General features: G+C 33.4%; 1 protein-coding gene across 1 annotated transcript; it reads left to right on the top strand.

Moving 5' to 3' along the window:
* Positions 1 to 156: 156 nt before the first annotated feature.
* LOC119191152 (keratin-associated protein 19-2-like) lies at positions 157 to 10279 on the top strand. The gene is made up of 4 exons (XM_037445040.1): positions 157 to 264; positions 5377 to 5542; positions 9588 to 9707; positions 10145 to 10279. The coding sequence occupies exons 1-4, from the start codon at positions 253 to 255 to the stop codon at positions 10273 to 10275; spliced, it is 429 nt and encodes a 142-aa protein (XP_037300937.1). The 5' UTR covers positions 157 to 252; the 3' UTR covers positions 10276 to 10279.
* The last annotated feature ends 7645 nt before the right edge of the window (positions 10280 to 17924 follow it).

Genomic DNA, 17924 nt, shown 5'->3' with positions numbered 1-17924 from the left:
ATCAAACCACGGCCTCTCATATATTACCTTATCATCCGTTACAAATTAAAATCAAATAATAACATAATTTAAACTACATATCACATTTATAATGATGTATAACAAGTAAACCACATTACCACCGCATCATCCCCAGGTGGTATCCTTGACGGTGCAAGCGCGCGAGCGTCGACCACTCGCGACTACTATATAAGCGCACGCGCCGCCACCACTGCATCAGTCAACGTTGAGTTACCACTGACACTTGCCATCATGAAATTCTTGGTGAGTTTTTATATCCCTCGGGATTATTGATTTTGTGTTATACCGAAAAGCATTGGAGAATTTAAAATAATTTAAATATCTTCGCTATCAGCTGATTTATATATATATTTAATATTATTTCGTGTGATATTTTAAAACTTACCAAAATAATAAAAAATATAGTATTGTGTGTAGAACTTAAATAATAATTATTTTTTTTCACGCCAATATTAATTGCAAGCCACGTATTCGTACTCAATTTTTATTATAAATTATTAAAAATTCAATCAATATGTACCTATCGCTAAAATAACACAAATACATTTAATATTATTTTCTAACAATTTTTATAAAATAATTCAATGAAGTATACAAAAAAAAAATACGTCGAAACTAAATCTAAATTAAATTATCTTGTATTTTTATTTAAAATTAACGCAAAACCAAGACTTCATTTCGACATAATAACCCACATTATTTTACTGATGTCAATCAATCTTCATTTTGTCATTTGACTTGAACAACTTAATACGAGGTTTCGGAACACATGCCTCGGCTATCGAGTGACAAAACTTACGCCTATAACATTCTCCTATAGGCTTTAGATAATGCAATACCCTACAAAAGAACCAAAAAGTAAGGACTTAAAGTTCAAAAATTAAATTTCTAGAATAAATCTAGTGAAGTTATTAGATACTTTTTAAAAGCTGTAATCAAGATAATAGTAAAATTGTAAAATAAACACAAAATATAAATCATTATTTCGACAGTATTTGCTCAGTATAATGTGAAATATGTCTGTTTTATCACTGTAATCTTATATACCCTAATTCTCATGTTATGATTGTTAGTTTCACTATTCATAAGCCGTTAACTATTATAAGTTCAGCTAATTTGCCCATTCCCGCCGTTTCCGACATCTTTTTGTTATTATGAGAAACTTTTTCAAAAAAACTTGTTCCATTATTTTGCTTTCGGATATTTAAATTACCTTTTACTTTTCAAAATGTATCTTTTTTTATTACGTACCAATTCTGATTTTCAAATTTAGAATTTAGAAATGTATTTTAATTCGTAGAACAATTTTAAAATAGAAGATGTAATAAACATTTACATTAAAATTATTTTATATTTAAAAGTTATTTTTTAATGCTGTCAGAAAGAAAAATAGTTTATTTAACAAAAAGAAAAACATATTAGATCGCAACAGATTCCAAGGCTTGCGCCAAAAATGTTCTTATTTGTTTGTATTTGTGTGTTTGCTAGACAAATAAACATTTCTAGATTAGCAAACAGTTTTCGTAGTTCAGTTTCAGTTCTTTGGCTAGCTGCCACCGAATTTCTAAGCTCTTAACACCAAAAATCGTTTTATGTAAAGTAAAATTTAGTAAAATAGTACGTCTGAGAAATGTCTGCTCATTTTTATTACCTAAATGTTTGCTAACTTGAACAAATTATTTAAGTTTAATCTAAAAATGTCGCTGTTTATTTAACAAATAGAGTCGCTGTTTAATTATTTATGAGATTTGACAGACTTTTTTCTAATTATAATTGGCATACTTTAAATTTGATGTTACAACAATTTGACTATACTAAGTTAAAAGCAATACGTGTGTCATTACTACTTCTATAATTTCTTTGTTATTCTTACGCAGGCAATATACAATAATGAAAATTCGTGGTCTGTAATTAAACCGTGCTTATATTTAATGACTATTGTAAATCATCTCTACAACTAAAGAGGCCTAAGATATATTTTATGCATTAAAGATTTTGGCCTTATGTATCTTTTACGACAAAGGAAAATATTGCGTTAAATTTACTCGAGAAGTCTTCATGAGACTATCAAAGGCGAGAAAGCCTAACACCTTAGTACAAGATCAGCAAATTTAACATTGCATAGTACTTTAGTATAAAGATATTTATAAATACTTCGTTCCACACCTTCATTACATTCCCATTTTAGTTGTGAAGTTATCAAATTTATACTTGATATGAAAACTATTTTACTCGAATTAAGCAACTTGTGCTCTCAAATATGCATATTGCATGTATTTTATATGAAATAGTACACATTCGCAATTATTAAACCATTATCTGGTAGGGCAGTGGCTTTAGGGCTCAATCTTGTCCATAATTATCTATGCAGGATATTGCAACGGTCTGAATCACAGAAAATGATAGGCTCTATATAGAGCACGGTCTAACCATGTCGCTTAGTAAAGTCGGTTTTGTATTTATTTACGGAAATTTGTGTTTAGGTTTAATGTTGCTCATGATTATAATTAATGATTTCCAATTATTCCAGCCAGTTTCTTATATAATTTAAAAACAAAATAATAATAATAATATTGTTGAAAAGGATTATTTAAAAAAAGAATTATTATTATTATTGGACAAAAGGGTGAATAGGAACGAAACTGATCGTATAATTACTGGTCTGAATTAAGTCTATCAAACACAAAAATATTTTATTTAATGCATAAAAAATGAGTGTAAAGATTTTTATTGAATACAAAATTAACAATTCTGCTGGCGACTCGAAATTATATTTCGTAAACCTACTTCCGTTTTTATAATGTTTAATTTTAGTAAAAAGGGAAATGTCTTATATCATATGCATTCATTCATGCTCCCACGATCTGGATTACATGAAGCGCACTTTACAATAGAATTATGCTAAATATTAATTTTATTATAGTATAAGAACAATCCACATTTAAATATATTTTGTTACAATTAAATTGCGTGGATATTTGAAATTGTTAAAAGCCGACAAAAATTCTGTAAGTGTTACTATTATCTAATATGCTATATATTATTAGGAAAGTTTAAATTGTAATGAGTTTGACTGCCTCAGAGGCATAGTTTTTGTTGACGGAATACGCACAGCGAAATATAGATGCACTAGTAACTCTGCCTATCCCTTCGGAGATAAAGCGCATGAGTCTATGTGTAGATTGTTTAAAATTGATAAGTGTAATATGTAAATTGTTCAATAATCTGATTACCTTCTTTTACATATCCAAGATCGCGTGTTCGATGCCACACTATTAACTTAGAAAAAGAGTCGGAAACTATTGTAAAGAATACTGTATTAAAATCAATAATATAGCGAAATGTTACGTAGCCTTTCTTAATACCGTGGTTTTACCCCGGTCGAGCTGTACCACGGCTCTACATTTCTTACTTGGTAAAACACATACAAAATCCAATTAATATGTATGTTACAATCATCACTACTTCATTCACACAAAATAAACAGCAATAAACAAAAATACAAAAGAAACGTAATTGAACGTACAATTAACAGCAATTATTTCATTTACTAGTTAAAAATCTATTAAAATTCATATGAACACGTAATTTTAATGTAACAAAATGTTACGAGCTCTTAGTTCCGCACCGTGGTTTCTTCACAAGGTCAAAAATATTTTATAAGCATTCTTATGGATGAAAAACATATTTGTCATGCTTTTTTTACGTTAGACTATATAAATAACAATAATAACAAAACAATGTAAAGATTTGTTTTTTTCAATCTTCCTGTCAAATTTACTATTATTCTATTTCTACATATTTTTAAAAATAACTTGCTTTTATAAAAACATAACATTATTACACGTATAAAATATTATTACATTTATCATCAAAACTTACATATTACATTAATTGTAGATGTTTATTTAAATTACAAAATGATTTAAAGCAAAAATCATTGCAGCGTAAATCAATCGGCGTAATAGGAAATCGTACCATTGTCCAATGTCCAACGCATTGTCTAAAGAGGAAACAAGCTATTGGCAACACTTAAATGCCCCCTATTAGCGACACAATTATCATCCGTGTGGACACGCCCTAATGATTGTGTGCCAATCATCGGCTATGAACGATAGCTCTTGTTTATGTGATTTAAGCAATGGTCAATTTCGAAACTATAGTATAGGTAAAAGTATGGGTAAACTGTGGTTTTACCACGGTCTTAAATGAGAATTCGGGTCTGTTGCAGTCAAAGATTGACAAAAGCTGAGAAACCCCTTCTTTTGATCCTTATTTCTTCACGTTTCCCCTTTAGTTAATTAAAAAGTGTCTTACAATTAGTGCTGGTTGTCTGGAAGAGATTGCTTTTAGCGGCCAGGCCGCCTATTTTCCCACGTATTTCCAATAGTTCGTATTTGTATTACGCTATGTAAAATAAAATGTTATTCATTGAAGTCACCAGTATACCTATGATTCCCATTACCTTAATTATTAAAATAATTCCACAACCTGTAATCCTAATATTTGCTGACCATATTTCCGTCCCGTAATATGATATTATATTAAGTAAGGATTCCCATCATAGTCAATTTTAAACCTTTTTATCAATGAAAGTTCCAGTTTGGGATTCGAATTTAAAAACTCGCGAGTTTCCTGTGTGCTTGCTAATAAAGCTCATAATGCTTTTTATGGACCAACAAACGTAATAATTGTCCCTAATTTGAAGAAAAAACGTGTTGTAATAACTGGCAGGTTATCCTTGAATTGTCCCGGGAACGATACAAAGCGTAATAACAAAATACAGGAGATGATATTGGTCTTTATATTAGAACCCGCCCTGAGTACAATTTTATTTAATATATTTTTATGCAACTAAAGGAAAGTCCAATATGATATGAGTTGTGACTGATAAGTGTCTCTGTTATAGAAAGTGTAATGTAATTCAACTTGATTCATTTATTATCATATTTTTTATACAACTAACGGAAAAGTCTATTATGATATGAGTTGTGACTGATATGAAGTGTCTCTGTCACAGAAAATGTAAATCAATTTTACGAAACATACAACTGTTACAAATTCAGTAACTTCTGCTATAATATCTTTGTAAATACATTTCAGACATTTGTACATAATGGCCAGAGGGAATTTAGTATTCAAGAGGCCCATGACCTCGTACAAAATTTTAAATACCCATTAATTAACACAGTAAAGCTATTTAATTTATAATTGGTGCAATAAAGCTCATGAAAACGTAACTAAAGGCCAAAATATGAAACTCGATGATTAATTAAAATTCTTATTAAAATTACACTGCAAAATGTCCCTACATTTTCCAATGTTAATGATTAATTAATCTGGTTATTTTGGCAGATCGTAGCCGTTCTGGCCATCAGCGCCGTCTATGCTGATGAGGAGAAGAAGACAGAGAAACGAGGACTCTCCGGCTTGGGCTACGGCGGGTTGGGCTACGCCGGCCATGGTGTAGGCTACGACGGCTTGGGCTACGGCGGCTACGGCGGGTTGGGTTACAGCGGTTGTGAGTATTCAAGACTTCTTTCAGTGATGAACATTTAGTGCTTTGAGACTTTCTTTCCTCAAAGAGTATAAGTCAAGTCATGTTAATTATATAGAATTTAAAAAAGATAAAAATAACACACTATTTCATTAGTTTATGACGAAGAATGTAAACGCTAATAAATACAATTTTTAAACAGGAATACTAAAAGGATTCAATTATAAATATTGTTTTGTAAAAATATTTTATCTTTTAAAGAAATCTTAATAGTAAGATAATAAAATATAAACAAGAAAAGCTCTCAATAAGACCTAATTTGTGATATTTTTCAACCAATTAACCGTACGAACACTTCGCCGCAACACTCAACTTTTCCACTTCACTCTAAGTTTAAATTAAGCGAGAGCTTTCAGAATTTCGACAACGTGATGAGACTCTTGATTGAGCTTTAGTTGTACTGTTTTTTTACAATAAAGCTTCCAATATAAACAAACTAGACTTTTTACTAGCTTTTGCTCAATTAAAAGTCTTTTGGATAAAGTTATGTATCATACCTACGCAGTGATAATATTATATTAGTACAAAAGTTTAACAAAAACGAACGACAAACGAATCTATGCAACTTTATATATTAGTATAAAAAACGTTACTTGATGGATGAATTTAAATTTGCATTTATGCTAAAAAAATTCACGGAAATAAAATCCGGAGCATTATCAGGAGGTAGGGCGTTTTTAAATCGTCCTCCCCTCCTTAGAACTCTGGCAGTTAGGAAGATGGATCGTTGCTTTTGGAAAGGAAAAGGTGAATTTAACTGAAGATAAAGGCTTTAAAGGTGGAAATGTTATGGTAACTTAATGTTCAATAATGGGCTTTAACGGTAACTCTTTTATTTTTATTTTTTGGACAGACATAAATGTTTATAATATTATTTATATACATGTTGGAATTTAATGACCATTTTTCTTAAACATCCATAGTATTATATTTTAAAATTTGTATATATTTTGAAAGCAAAAAAAAGTTACAACAATCAGCAAAGTCGAATTATTTCTATGATGTGAAATTCACTGAACATCGCCATTTTTTTGTCTTTTTTCGCATTTTGAATCGTGGATTGTAAGTAATTGACAGAGTACATATGTTTTAAGTGAAAAAATATAAAATTTCACCCAGTATGTTTAAAACCAAATTCTTAAAGGCAAAACAAACCGTATTATCTTCGGTAATAATTATTCCTACCAGCAATTCTCCATTACGCCTTAGGGCAACTAATGCATTACAGCAGCAGTTCGCAATACTGATGTCATTGCTAGTCTTTACATGACATGGCACCAGTAGTGAAGGCTTTATGTAACTCGATTTCTGTCAACTTCTCTTTCGTGATTTATGTAAAGTCTAATCATTATAACGATTTGCAGGCCACATTTATACATATTATTACCTATATGTTGTGGATTCCCTATCGGAAAAATTCACCATTCGCCACTACAAGGCATCTAGGACCCGAATTCCTCGTCCCATCAATTAAACGTATAAAAATAAAGACAAACATAAATAACTTGAAAAGCAATTCAATAAAACTGAACACAAAACACGTATCTAAGACGATGCAAATCGAAACCAATAAAATCTGTTCGTACAATTCTCAGGAACAACTTATAAATTTCAAAGGTCCTTCTATGAACAAATAAAAGTTGCTATAAACTACTGTTAGAGCTGTAATAAAATAGCAGTTAAATGCACCGGGAGCAGAGCGAATCGTTCTAAGAGATTAATACCGGAGTGAAATAGATTGGTCTCTTCACCTCTAATGCTGGGAGGAAGTAGTAGGTCAAGTGGGGGATAGAGGATGCTATACGTAGCTCCAGATTGATGGAGTGGTACTGCAGAATATCTTATTCGTCAGGGTTGGGTGGTGCTCTTGTATAGGAGAGTCTGTTTGAAGGTCTATTTCTGCTGTATAAGATTATGTAAGAATTGCAGCTCGAATCATAATGTATCCAGGCTTAATAATGCCTAAAACTCTCCACTATTAACATAGTCATGTTATTCTTATCTATGACCGTTAAATATGTCTATAAGTTTTTTTTTTATTCACAATCATCAGGTTATCATAAATAAATCAATTTGTGTTCTAAGTACAGTTACTCTACTGTATATATAATTATAAACAAATTCAACTTTTTGTCCATTAAACTTGATTAAACCGACCTGAGTTAACATACTGTTGAACTTACCATCACACCGCCTATAACACTCATTATCTTCCACCTTTGTGCAGTAACCTATATTCAAGATTACTCGTTCCATTTTCCACCTAAATCCATTGAGATAAGGACCAAAATAAAACCAAATTTTCCTTTGTCGGTGTTCAATGGACGCATTTAAGTCGTTGCGGACGAAGCTATCGCGCCTGGAATTGAAGCTAAATTGTTGTTCATTTGGTCTAAAGCTCAATAAAACTGTGGCTGAATAATTTTCTGCCTTGCATTTATTGTTTCGTAGTTTTTCTAACACTGATTTTAATTGGTGGGTGATAATTGAAAATCTTTCCTATATCAACGACACAAGAGTTGTATGTTGTTTGAAGCTAGGACCACGTATGCATGTTGAATATATTTATTTCTTTCGGAAAAATAACAATTTTAATTAATGGATCATTAGTAGTAAGTACTAACAAGGAATTTTAAAAACAGCACAATTTAAGATAACATGGTGCAAAATATTACACAGCGAAATCCCACATTACTTTGAACATATAGATCGTACGTATACTCTGATACAAGGCTTATATCATAGTCGTATCACACCTAAATACAGATATTTGAAAATCATAATATAAGATTTAAAGAGAATCAGATATATTCTAATCATAAAATAACAAGTTTGAGAAAATCACAAGGTTTAAAAACAGATAAATTTGCAATAACTAATATAACATTTGGAAACCATGGGCCTTCGGTTCGTTAAGTGCTATGTTACCAAGACTATAGTCCTCGACATTACGCACCGTGGGAGTCCTTCTTCAAATACAAGACAATAGCAAAGTTCACTAAAATTACCGTGGGAACAATATCCTTGGCATAATAGCTTTTATTGTTTCTCGTAGTGTATCAATAATTAAATATATTAATATTTTGTTTAATTTACTTGGTATTTAAGTTACTAAATAACCAGTATTTGTATGTGTGCCAATATAACTCATAAATTATAATACCTAGGCTTGTATTGCAGTGGCGAAGTGTCGATTCCTGACAGGTTCCCGTTATGTAGAATCTAATTATCGTAGGATTATCTGTAGACTGCATTTATGCATATTAGTTCATAAAGGCAGCGTGCGTGCATTGGGTCGGGTTTCCTTTTGGGAAATTACACCTTTCGCTACGTTACTATATACAGCTAAACGCGAGCCTCCTCTGCTACTTCAGGACTTATTCCACCACGCTGGCGTAATGCGGGTCGGCAGAATTTGCTTAACCCATCACAATGTTACAATTATACTAACTTTTAGTTCACACTTTATCTATACTTCTACACCCATAAACCACCCAGTATTAGACATCAACGAAATCTAACGAATAACATTCTGGCAATACTTAATGAATGAACTAAAGAGAATGTCTCCTGGAAGGATTTGCACGGTCCCATTGAGTCAGTGAGCCGTGGCTAATCGCTAATCTAATGTAAAGGCCACTTGGAGATCGCTTCATTTGATGATAATCATGTTTGATGCGATTCTGTGAAGATTAATCTTGCAGTGGCGGCAGATTATTGCAAATGACACATTTTGAAAGGTAGAAGCAATCTGTCAATGGAGATCGGCGCTAAAAAGCTATTGACAGCTTAATATTAAACTAATATTTGTTGTAAGATGACCAGGCCGGTTTATCGTACTTATACAGATATCTAGATCTTATGTAAGTTTACTGTAATCGTTTTTTAAGTATCAAGCTTTATTTGTTTTAAATAGATGTATAAAAAAAACGTGTAAAAATTCGATCAATCAATAATTTGTTGAATAAAACGTAAAAGAATAAATCTCCAAATATATTTTGTTGTTTAGACTCGCCGGTGGCCGTGAGCAAGGTCGCGTACACGACGGCGCACGGCGGTCTCGGATACGGCGGATATGGCGGATACAACGGCCTGGGCGGATACTCCGGCCTCGGCGGATATGGACTCGGTGAGTTATAGAACTGTCATTTGAGAACTATTTGAAAACTTTACAAAATTATTTTTGCTTAGAAATTTGAGTTGACTTACACTTTAAATACTTGCATCGAATTCATGACTAAATTATAAACTTAATTAGTACTTATATTTTAAAAGGCTTTACTGACTCATTAAGTATAGGTTTGCCTGCTAGTGTGAGTGTAATTACGAAAACCTGCGCATTACAAAAACTAATACTGTAATGATTCATAAAGTCGATCAACCATAACGTTTTATTCATTTATGATTGGGTTGTTATTCAATTACTCAAAAGTACGTTGTCACTGTTCTAAAAACTTTAAATTTAAAATACTGAGCCTGGTTTTTTGCTACAAAATTGTTAAGTCATTTCGGGTGCCTGGTCTCAATCAAGGTTGACAAAATACTAATAATATCATTATTTTTAAGGTCACGGCTACTACAGCGCCCCCGCTGTGAGCTACTCTAACCAGGCTGCGTATGCCGGATATGGCGGATACGGCGGATACGGACACGGACTTGGCGGATACGGAGGCGTCGGATACTACGGACATCATTAATCTTATAAAAAATGTAAAATAAAAAACTTGAGGGCAAACTGTTCACAAAATTTTAAAATTAACAACTGAAACGGTTTGTCCTGTGTTTGAGTACTGCCTTGAAGTGTTTCACATTTTTTATCCTTGCCTCATTTTGAATTTACAACGATTGTATACTGTGATTTTTGTAAATATGAATTATAACTACATATAAATTATACAAATTATTTTCATTTATCTACATCGATATTCTAAACTATGACTGACGCCCAAATACCGCCTTTTTTTCCCTCAGCCCTTTTCCTTTCTTCCAATTGCACACATTAATAATTCTTTTTTTTTTACTTTGAATAACTAGACGAGCTTGCCGTTCGCCTGATAGTAAGCGATACAAACGCCCGTTAACAGTAAAAATACTATAATATACCTAGAATTACAAAACATTGTTTGGTATTCCACGGCGCTCACTATCCTGAGATAGGAGTGAGATATTAAATCTTAATATGGCCAATGTAATTACACTGCCTACAATGTTCTTCCAAGCCAACCGGATATTCATTTTAAACAGTAAATTGAAAAAATGTACGTAACAATTTCCTGAAATATGATATAAATAAGAAACTACAATCACTTATTAATACCAGGAAAGCATAACAAGTGCTAACCTTACCCATTTGTTTGAAGATGACCCGTGAGGTAGAGTAACAAGCTAATTATGATAATGAACGCGCTCCTCCGCATTACCTAATGGACCGAGCGTTGCAAACAGCCTGTTTACAGCGGTTACCTGATGAGCTACGGGTAATGTCACTTGATCTTGTATTATGGGAGCTGTTCTGAACATTGTATTAATTTTATTCAATAGATACCTTAACGAGCTGAGCGCCTTAAAGCAATAGAGAGCAATATTTTATATCCGCGTGTAATTGCCATTGTCATAAACAGGCGTTCATTAGATGACGGAGCCCCTCTTTTGATTCAGTTTTATACATCGCACTTACATTTAGATATTTTACCAGTTTAGCTTGTTTTCATTTTTATAATTAAGTCTTCTAGAAAACCTATTTAAATTAAATAAATTTAATACGAAAAAACCTAGTAAATTTGTTACACTGCGTAATAGTGATCTGCCGACTATTTTTTATGAAATTCAAAAATATCAACCCTTGGTGTCCACGTCAGCACCATGATTTTTTTTTATGCCAGCCATCTTAACAATATCCGCCATCCTAGTTATATCTAAAGACTGGGGTTGGAGCGGTGAAATTATTTAGAATTTAAATATCGGTATATATGTACACCGGGAGACCCCAGTCAGTTATAAGTCCAAGGCCTCCTTGCCATTCGACGGCGAGCGGGACCGATTCGTGGTCCATTTTAATAACATTACATAGAGATACATAAACGCAAGTATTTCCCTAAATTAGGTATTTTATTTTAACCAATAACCTTCGATAAGATAAAAATACTTACACCAAGTAGACAAAACATATTCAGACTGTGTAAACGTCTGTTATTATTCATGCAACCACTATTAATATTTTAATTAATGTTGAAACCCAATACACAGGTTGACACAGTAAAAGTTGTTTTTCCGTGTTGAGACAACTGTTTTCTTTTTCAAAATCCACTGGAAGTACGCGTCGTCTATCCAAACTGCCCTAGAGGTTGATTGAGATAGATTGTTGATGTAATAAACAAGCCAATTAAAGGCTGTAAATAACAAAGAAACTAAATATTCCTAACTGTTTCATTAGTTGGTCTCCCATATGATCTGGTCATGCCAGTCCATACATCTTTTGTATTTAATAATTTCATGAATACATCATTTTATATGTTTTTAACATAATGCAATTTACAGTGAAATGCAATATTGATGATATGATGATGATATCAGCCCTGTATTATATATTGTCCCATTACTGGGCACGAGCCTCCACTATTACCGAGAGGGATTGGGCTTAAGTCCACCACGCTGGCTTAGTGTGGATTGGTAGACTTCACACACCCTCGAAATTCTTATAGTGAATTTCTCAAGTATGTAGAAAATAATAGTATTGGCCATAAATACATGCTTTAAAAATAATATAAATATCAGACACCTTACAGTGCGGATTAGCAGACTTCACAAACCTTCAAAATTCTTATAGAGAACTTCTCAGGTATGCGTTTTCCTCACTATGTTTTCCGTATATGCAGTATTGTGTAGACATAATATTATGTACTTATTGCAGACGCTATATTTTTACCATCGTATTATATACCATTGTTTATATAACTGATAATATACCATTGTTTATTTCAACAGGTAATGTGTGATAAGGTGCGTTCGGGTAAGATCGGCTACGGGGTAAGATCGTATAACGAAAAAATACCACGAATCTATGGTTGTCTTTTAGTTTAAGCTATGTAGGCGGCTACGCTGTCTCTTTTTGTCCCTACCCTATATACCACAGTTGATGCTACGACCAAGAACGGGTGCGCTATGTGCATTGAAAAAAAAAGATCGATTTCGCTCTTCTTAACATTTTTGAGACATCTGTTTGATTTTGTGGACCTTATCATTCTAGCATTATAAGCGTTATTAGAACGGAGTCCGAACTTACCCCGCGAAGGTCAGATCTTTTCTAAGGGTTTTAAATTTCTATACTGATATTATCATCTATTTTTAAGCTTACACAGAGAGAATTGGAAGATGATTAAATTATCACATAAAGTAGCATTGATAATAACCAGTTTCATGTATAAAACGTTGTTATCGCTTAAATATTTCATAAGAAAAAAAATATTTTCGAGACTCCTCGCAACACACTGAAAAACCGTCCGAAATTAGCCGAACGCACTGTAAGAGCAACGGTTCCAAATGATAAATAGTTCAAAGGTGAAAACGTAATAATGTTACTTTCACCACTATGATATAAATACCGAAGCTGTTTGAAGCGAATTCTGTGCATTCATTGTCTAAACCGAATGCATACTCGTGGAAGAACATTTACCATAAGTTGAGCCTCGGTAAACAGATGAACATCACCTTCCTCCCGGTTTATTCTTTCCCTTCCAATTTTAAGGACAGACTTTTTGGGGTAGACAGTATGCCTTTAGTATGGCGACTATGGACCCTAGGCGATGATGTGGCATTTTTACAAAAGATACCACATTGGCCCCCCAACCTGGGCGCTAAAAAATATATTTATCTCGCGACTATACCAAAATCGTAATATTTCAACACATAATATAGGTAACATCGTTTCTAGTTTTACCCCATCAAACTAAAATTTTTGAAATAAAACTATTTAGGGACAGCGGTCCGCCCCGTAACCATGAAGGCTGCAAAGTCTTTGAAACGTCGGGAGAAAATAATAAGATAAGTAAACGCGATAAAATCCAAAAATTATTTTATTTCAATGTCTAACATTCGCGAATACATAAGAAATCATTAAACTACAGCTTACTTGAAATATTTCACGATAATTTAATAAGGAATATGGTTTTAAGTCAATGCTATAAAAAATTCACGATAGTTTAATTAGAAATACGGTCTTATATTGTGACATGCTGTTAAAATGTATCCGCAATGACATTACATAATATTATCATCACTGGTGAGATAAAATTGTAGTGTTCTCTTAAAATGTTTGATGTAAGTACATTTTGAAACACAAACCATAACAAGTGTGTGTTTCCAGGAAGTTTCGGGCAGAATAGCTAAATCCAGGATCTCTTAATTTTTTCTTTATCACTCTATAGATATTTTTTTATATAAATTATTCTCCCCATAATATTTGTACAGAAAAATCCGTTTTCAGTGTAATATCTATTCACAATACAACTTAATCACATCTTGCTCTTATTTTGGTATTAATTCAATAATTTGTGAGAAAATGCATAATGGACTAATTAATGATTAGTATATAAAAGAAGTAAGTAAATTAATGGTTATAAAAGAAGTACTATCTACTATATACGAGAACTGTAAAAAAACTTGAAACTTGTGAAACAAGCCCTTAGTCTTTCTTCAGCGAAGCAAAAAGAATTCTTATTCCACGTTTAATAAAAAATAATTAGGTTTTTAATCTATTTGAAAGCCGTTTAATTACTCGCACAGCAAACTTAGCAGACAAATTGTCGGTAAACTGTTTACCTTTGAATATAGTTTTGATTAATTTTCAATTAACAAAGTTTTCATTAAGTCGACAGAAACCGTTTTGTTAGTCTTCGTGTAAAAATAAAACTTTAATTAATTGAATGTTATATGGATAGTTGATAGATATTTCTATTGATTGGCAAAGTCAACGTCTGGGAGGTAAGGACCCTTTTACATATTTTATACTTGACCAGGTTTAATTCTGCGTTGTATATTTGGTAGATGGGTTGTGGGTGGGTCCCGGTTCGAATGCCTGGTTTTTTATTGATTTGACTAACGAGACGAGCTTGCGGTTCACCTGATGGTAAGTGATGCGAATGCCCATAAACAGTAGAAACACCATCCGACACCTTGAATTATAAAGTATTATTTGGTATTCTACTGCACTCGTCATCCTGAGACATGCGATATTAAGTCTTATTATGTCCAGTTGTTACACTGGCTACAATGTCCTTCAAACCGGAATACAACAGTGGTTACACACTGCTGCTTGGCTGCAGATATAGATTTTGCGGTAATACCTACCCAGGCGGACTCTCACATATGAGAGACCGATCAGGTGATTTTTGTCTCAAAATTAAGAAAATGTTTCATATTTTTCAAAGCGCTCTTATTCATACTTTCATTAATTATTCATACTTGTTGATTAAACAAGTATGTCTACACCATGGCTCTATACGTCAAAAAACAATAGTGATTCCTCTTTTCTCTGTATAAATATTCATGAAACAAAAATATAACCTTGGTTTGAAACGCGTGGTCACCTCATCTGTCACTCAAACCATCAATTTTTTATACACCACGCCCGTCACAAAGACGTCTCGGTTGGCATATTTATACAAATGAAAAGAACGGATGCCAAATATTGGTACAGGCGGATTAAAACCTCTTGGCGGTTGTGAAGTTAGCTGCACGGGGGTCTGGTCACGGGTACCATCAAGTCGATAATATAATGTTGAGGTTCAATTTAAATTCCTATAATATTATATGTTTTTAAATCGATTCATAAAGTTATGAAATATTTTTGGTTGGTGTTTTACTGGTGGTAGGTCTCTCATATGCGAGAGTCCGCCTGGGTAAGTACCACCGCAATGTCTATTTCCGCCGCCAAGTAGCAGTGTGAAGTCACTGTTGTGTTCCGGTTTGAAGGACATTGTAGCCAGCGTAACTACTGGACATAATGAGACTTAACATCTCACGTCTCAGGATGGCGAACGCAGTGTAATACCAAACAATACTATGTAATTCAAGCCGTTGGATGGTATTTCTACTGTTTATGGGTGGCTGTATCGCTTACCATCAGGCGGTTGTCAAGCTATTCTCGTCATTCAAACCAATAAAAAACAATTGTTGAATTTTTAAATATTTTTGTATGACCACGCTCCTTTTAATTATATCTATCGATCAGTTTATATCTGAATATACCGTAGAAAGTAAATTATATGTAATCCAAGTAAATGGCAGTCATACAATTTAAGTGTGTTGCATTCCGGGATCAGTCTGTGTGTACCCGGTTCGAACAAGCCGGCATAATTATGGCGGCTGCCAAGGGGTAATCATTTCTCGTCAATCGACATTCTATTGGACCTCACTGCACTTACCATGAGATGCAGGGAGGTCAATTTACCGTCCTCGTAAAAAATTATAAAATAAAAACACCTCAGCCCACAGTCTTGCTTGGATAAAACTTAAGCAACTTTATTTAGCCTTTTTTTCCATGTTTTGCTCTCGATTGCTGACTTTTTTAAAGGAAATTTGATGCAGGTATTTGGTTCGGTTAAATTAGCACTTTATCAAATTACTTTGCATAAACTATTAATCGTATTAAGTTTACACAGCAGAAATATTTTCATGAATATGTATTTAAGTTTGTGATGAAAGAATTAAGTTAAAATAAAGTAAGTACCAAATACATTAAACAGTATAGAAAGTTATAGACCGAGCTTTAGGAACAAAGTGCTCCAATAGCTTATTACCAATTGGTAATAAATCCTTTTTTTTAATAATGTACGTGTGACAAAGAGTCGCATCGTTCTTAGATATTAATACAAAAATAAATTTCCAAAAAATATGCTAATATGCGCATTAAAGACATGCAATTCACGATATGGAATTTTTTTTTAAATATTTTACATAGATGTATTGCTATTTGACAGTAGATTTAGTAAACGTCGCATGAACGCAAAATTGTTTAATGGCACTCTTCCCAATGTCTGCTTTATTTTAGAACTCTTTGGTAAATACCCATGTCTGCTTTATTTTAGAACTCTTTGGTAAATACCCATTACCTATTTGCAGAAAGCATTTAACTAAATTAATTGAAATATTTTTATAAATATTTCATAGCTCTTTCAGCTAAGACCCCTTTGACTTTTCTGCTCAAAGAAATAATTACTGCAATCCATTTACAAAAATACTGTACAAGTGCGAGTTGGACTCGCGCAACGATGGTTCCGTACAAATTTGTAGGTATCTAAGTATATAATAGGTAAGTTCAAACATGACTAACTTAACTGTGCTGTTCGATCCCAAGACACGGTTATAGCACCAACTGCAAATATTAACTGTGATAGAAGATTTTTTTTCATTGGACACACCCACGTTATTCAGATTTTTCCTTTACAAGTGATGTAAGTCATTGCTCCTTGCGACATTTCATGATTCTAGGTCAACGGTAAGTAAGTACACTATACGGTTTTGAGACTTTGGAAAATCGTAAAATAAGCAACATAAACGGTAGTATCTTTTCATCGCATTAAGTAACAACTTTGATTTATCTGCCGTAGAGCCAAGTATTTGATATAAATTTCAACTTCATATCTTTACGCGTTCCTAAGAATAAGAGCCTTGGTAGACAGGCAAACAAACGGACAACAAAGTGATCCTATAAGACTTCCTTTTATATTATTTGACTCTAAATCTAAGGGAATTTGTAAAAATATTTATGTAATGAATATACGCGTAATAACCATGCAGTTTCGCATGATGGTATTGATGATAAAAATCACGCCTACCCATAAACAATTGCAACGCCACTTATAACTTTAAACTACTAATTCTCTCAGGCGCTGCAGTTGTCAGTTCAATCAACTTATCGCTGTCTGCTGCCAAATATAGGTCTTCTTAAGTTAGTACCAACCATCCCAGTCTTGAGAATCCAGCATCTATCCGCTACCTCCCGCCTTTTTCAAGTTGTCAGTCCATCTGAAGCATCTCACACTAAATCTATTCAATTACCCTCTTCTTCCCCAAGATAATTCTGGTGCGCTCTGCCTCCATGCTGCATGCATGCATGAGGCCTATGAGGGCTCGCGAATATTTCCTGGCCTCCCCTCCGCTCATCCGAAGAGGATATCTCTTCCACAGTTCCTTCCCCAGATGTCCCAACTCAACTTTCTCTCTAGGGTACTGCAATTGCTAAGCCTGGAGATTCCAGTATCCTATTTGCAGGTTTCCCCCTGCGCTCCGCCCTGTGGAATGGGGGCGTTTGAAGAATTCCACAACGGTATCCCCTGCCTGTCGTAAG

The sequence above is a fragment of the Manduca sexta genome, unplaced genomic scaffold (genome assembly GCF_014839805.1).
Source record: "Manduca sexta isolate Smith_Timp_Sample1 unplaced genomic scaffold, JHU_Msex_v1.0 HiC_scaffold_1119, whole genome shotgun sequence".
Taxonomy (NCBI): Eukaryota; Metazoa; Arthropoda; class Insecta; order Lepidoptera; family Sphingidae; genus Manduca; species Manduca sexta.
Note: the sequence above shows the minus strand (reverse complement) of the source record. Positions and strands in the feature narration are given on the sequence as shown.

Excerpts from the sequence above, each read along its gene's own strand:
- LOC119191152 (XM_037445040.1), top strand. Across the intron at positions 5,543-9,587 it reads CGGGTTGGGTTACAGCGGTT|ACTCGCCGGTGGCCGTGAGC; the intron begins GTGAGTATTCAA and ends TTTGTTGTTTAG. Across the intron at positions 9,708-10,144 it reads CCTCGGCGGATATGGACTCG|GTCACGGCTACTACAGCGCC; the intron begins GTGAGTTATAGA and ends ATTATTTTTAAG.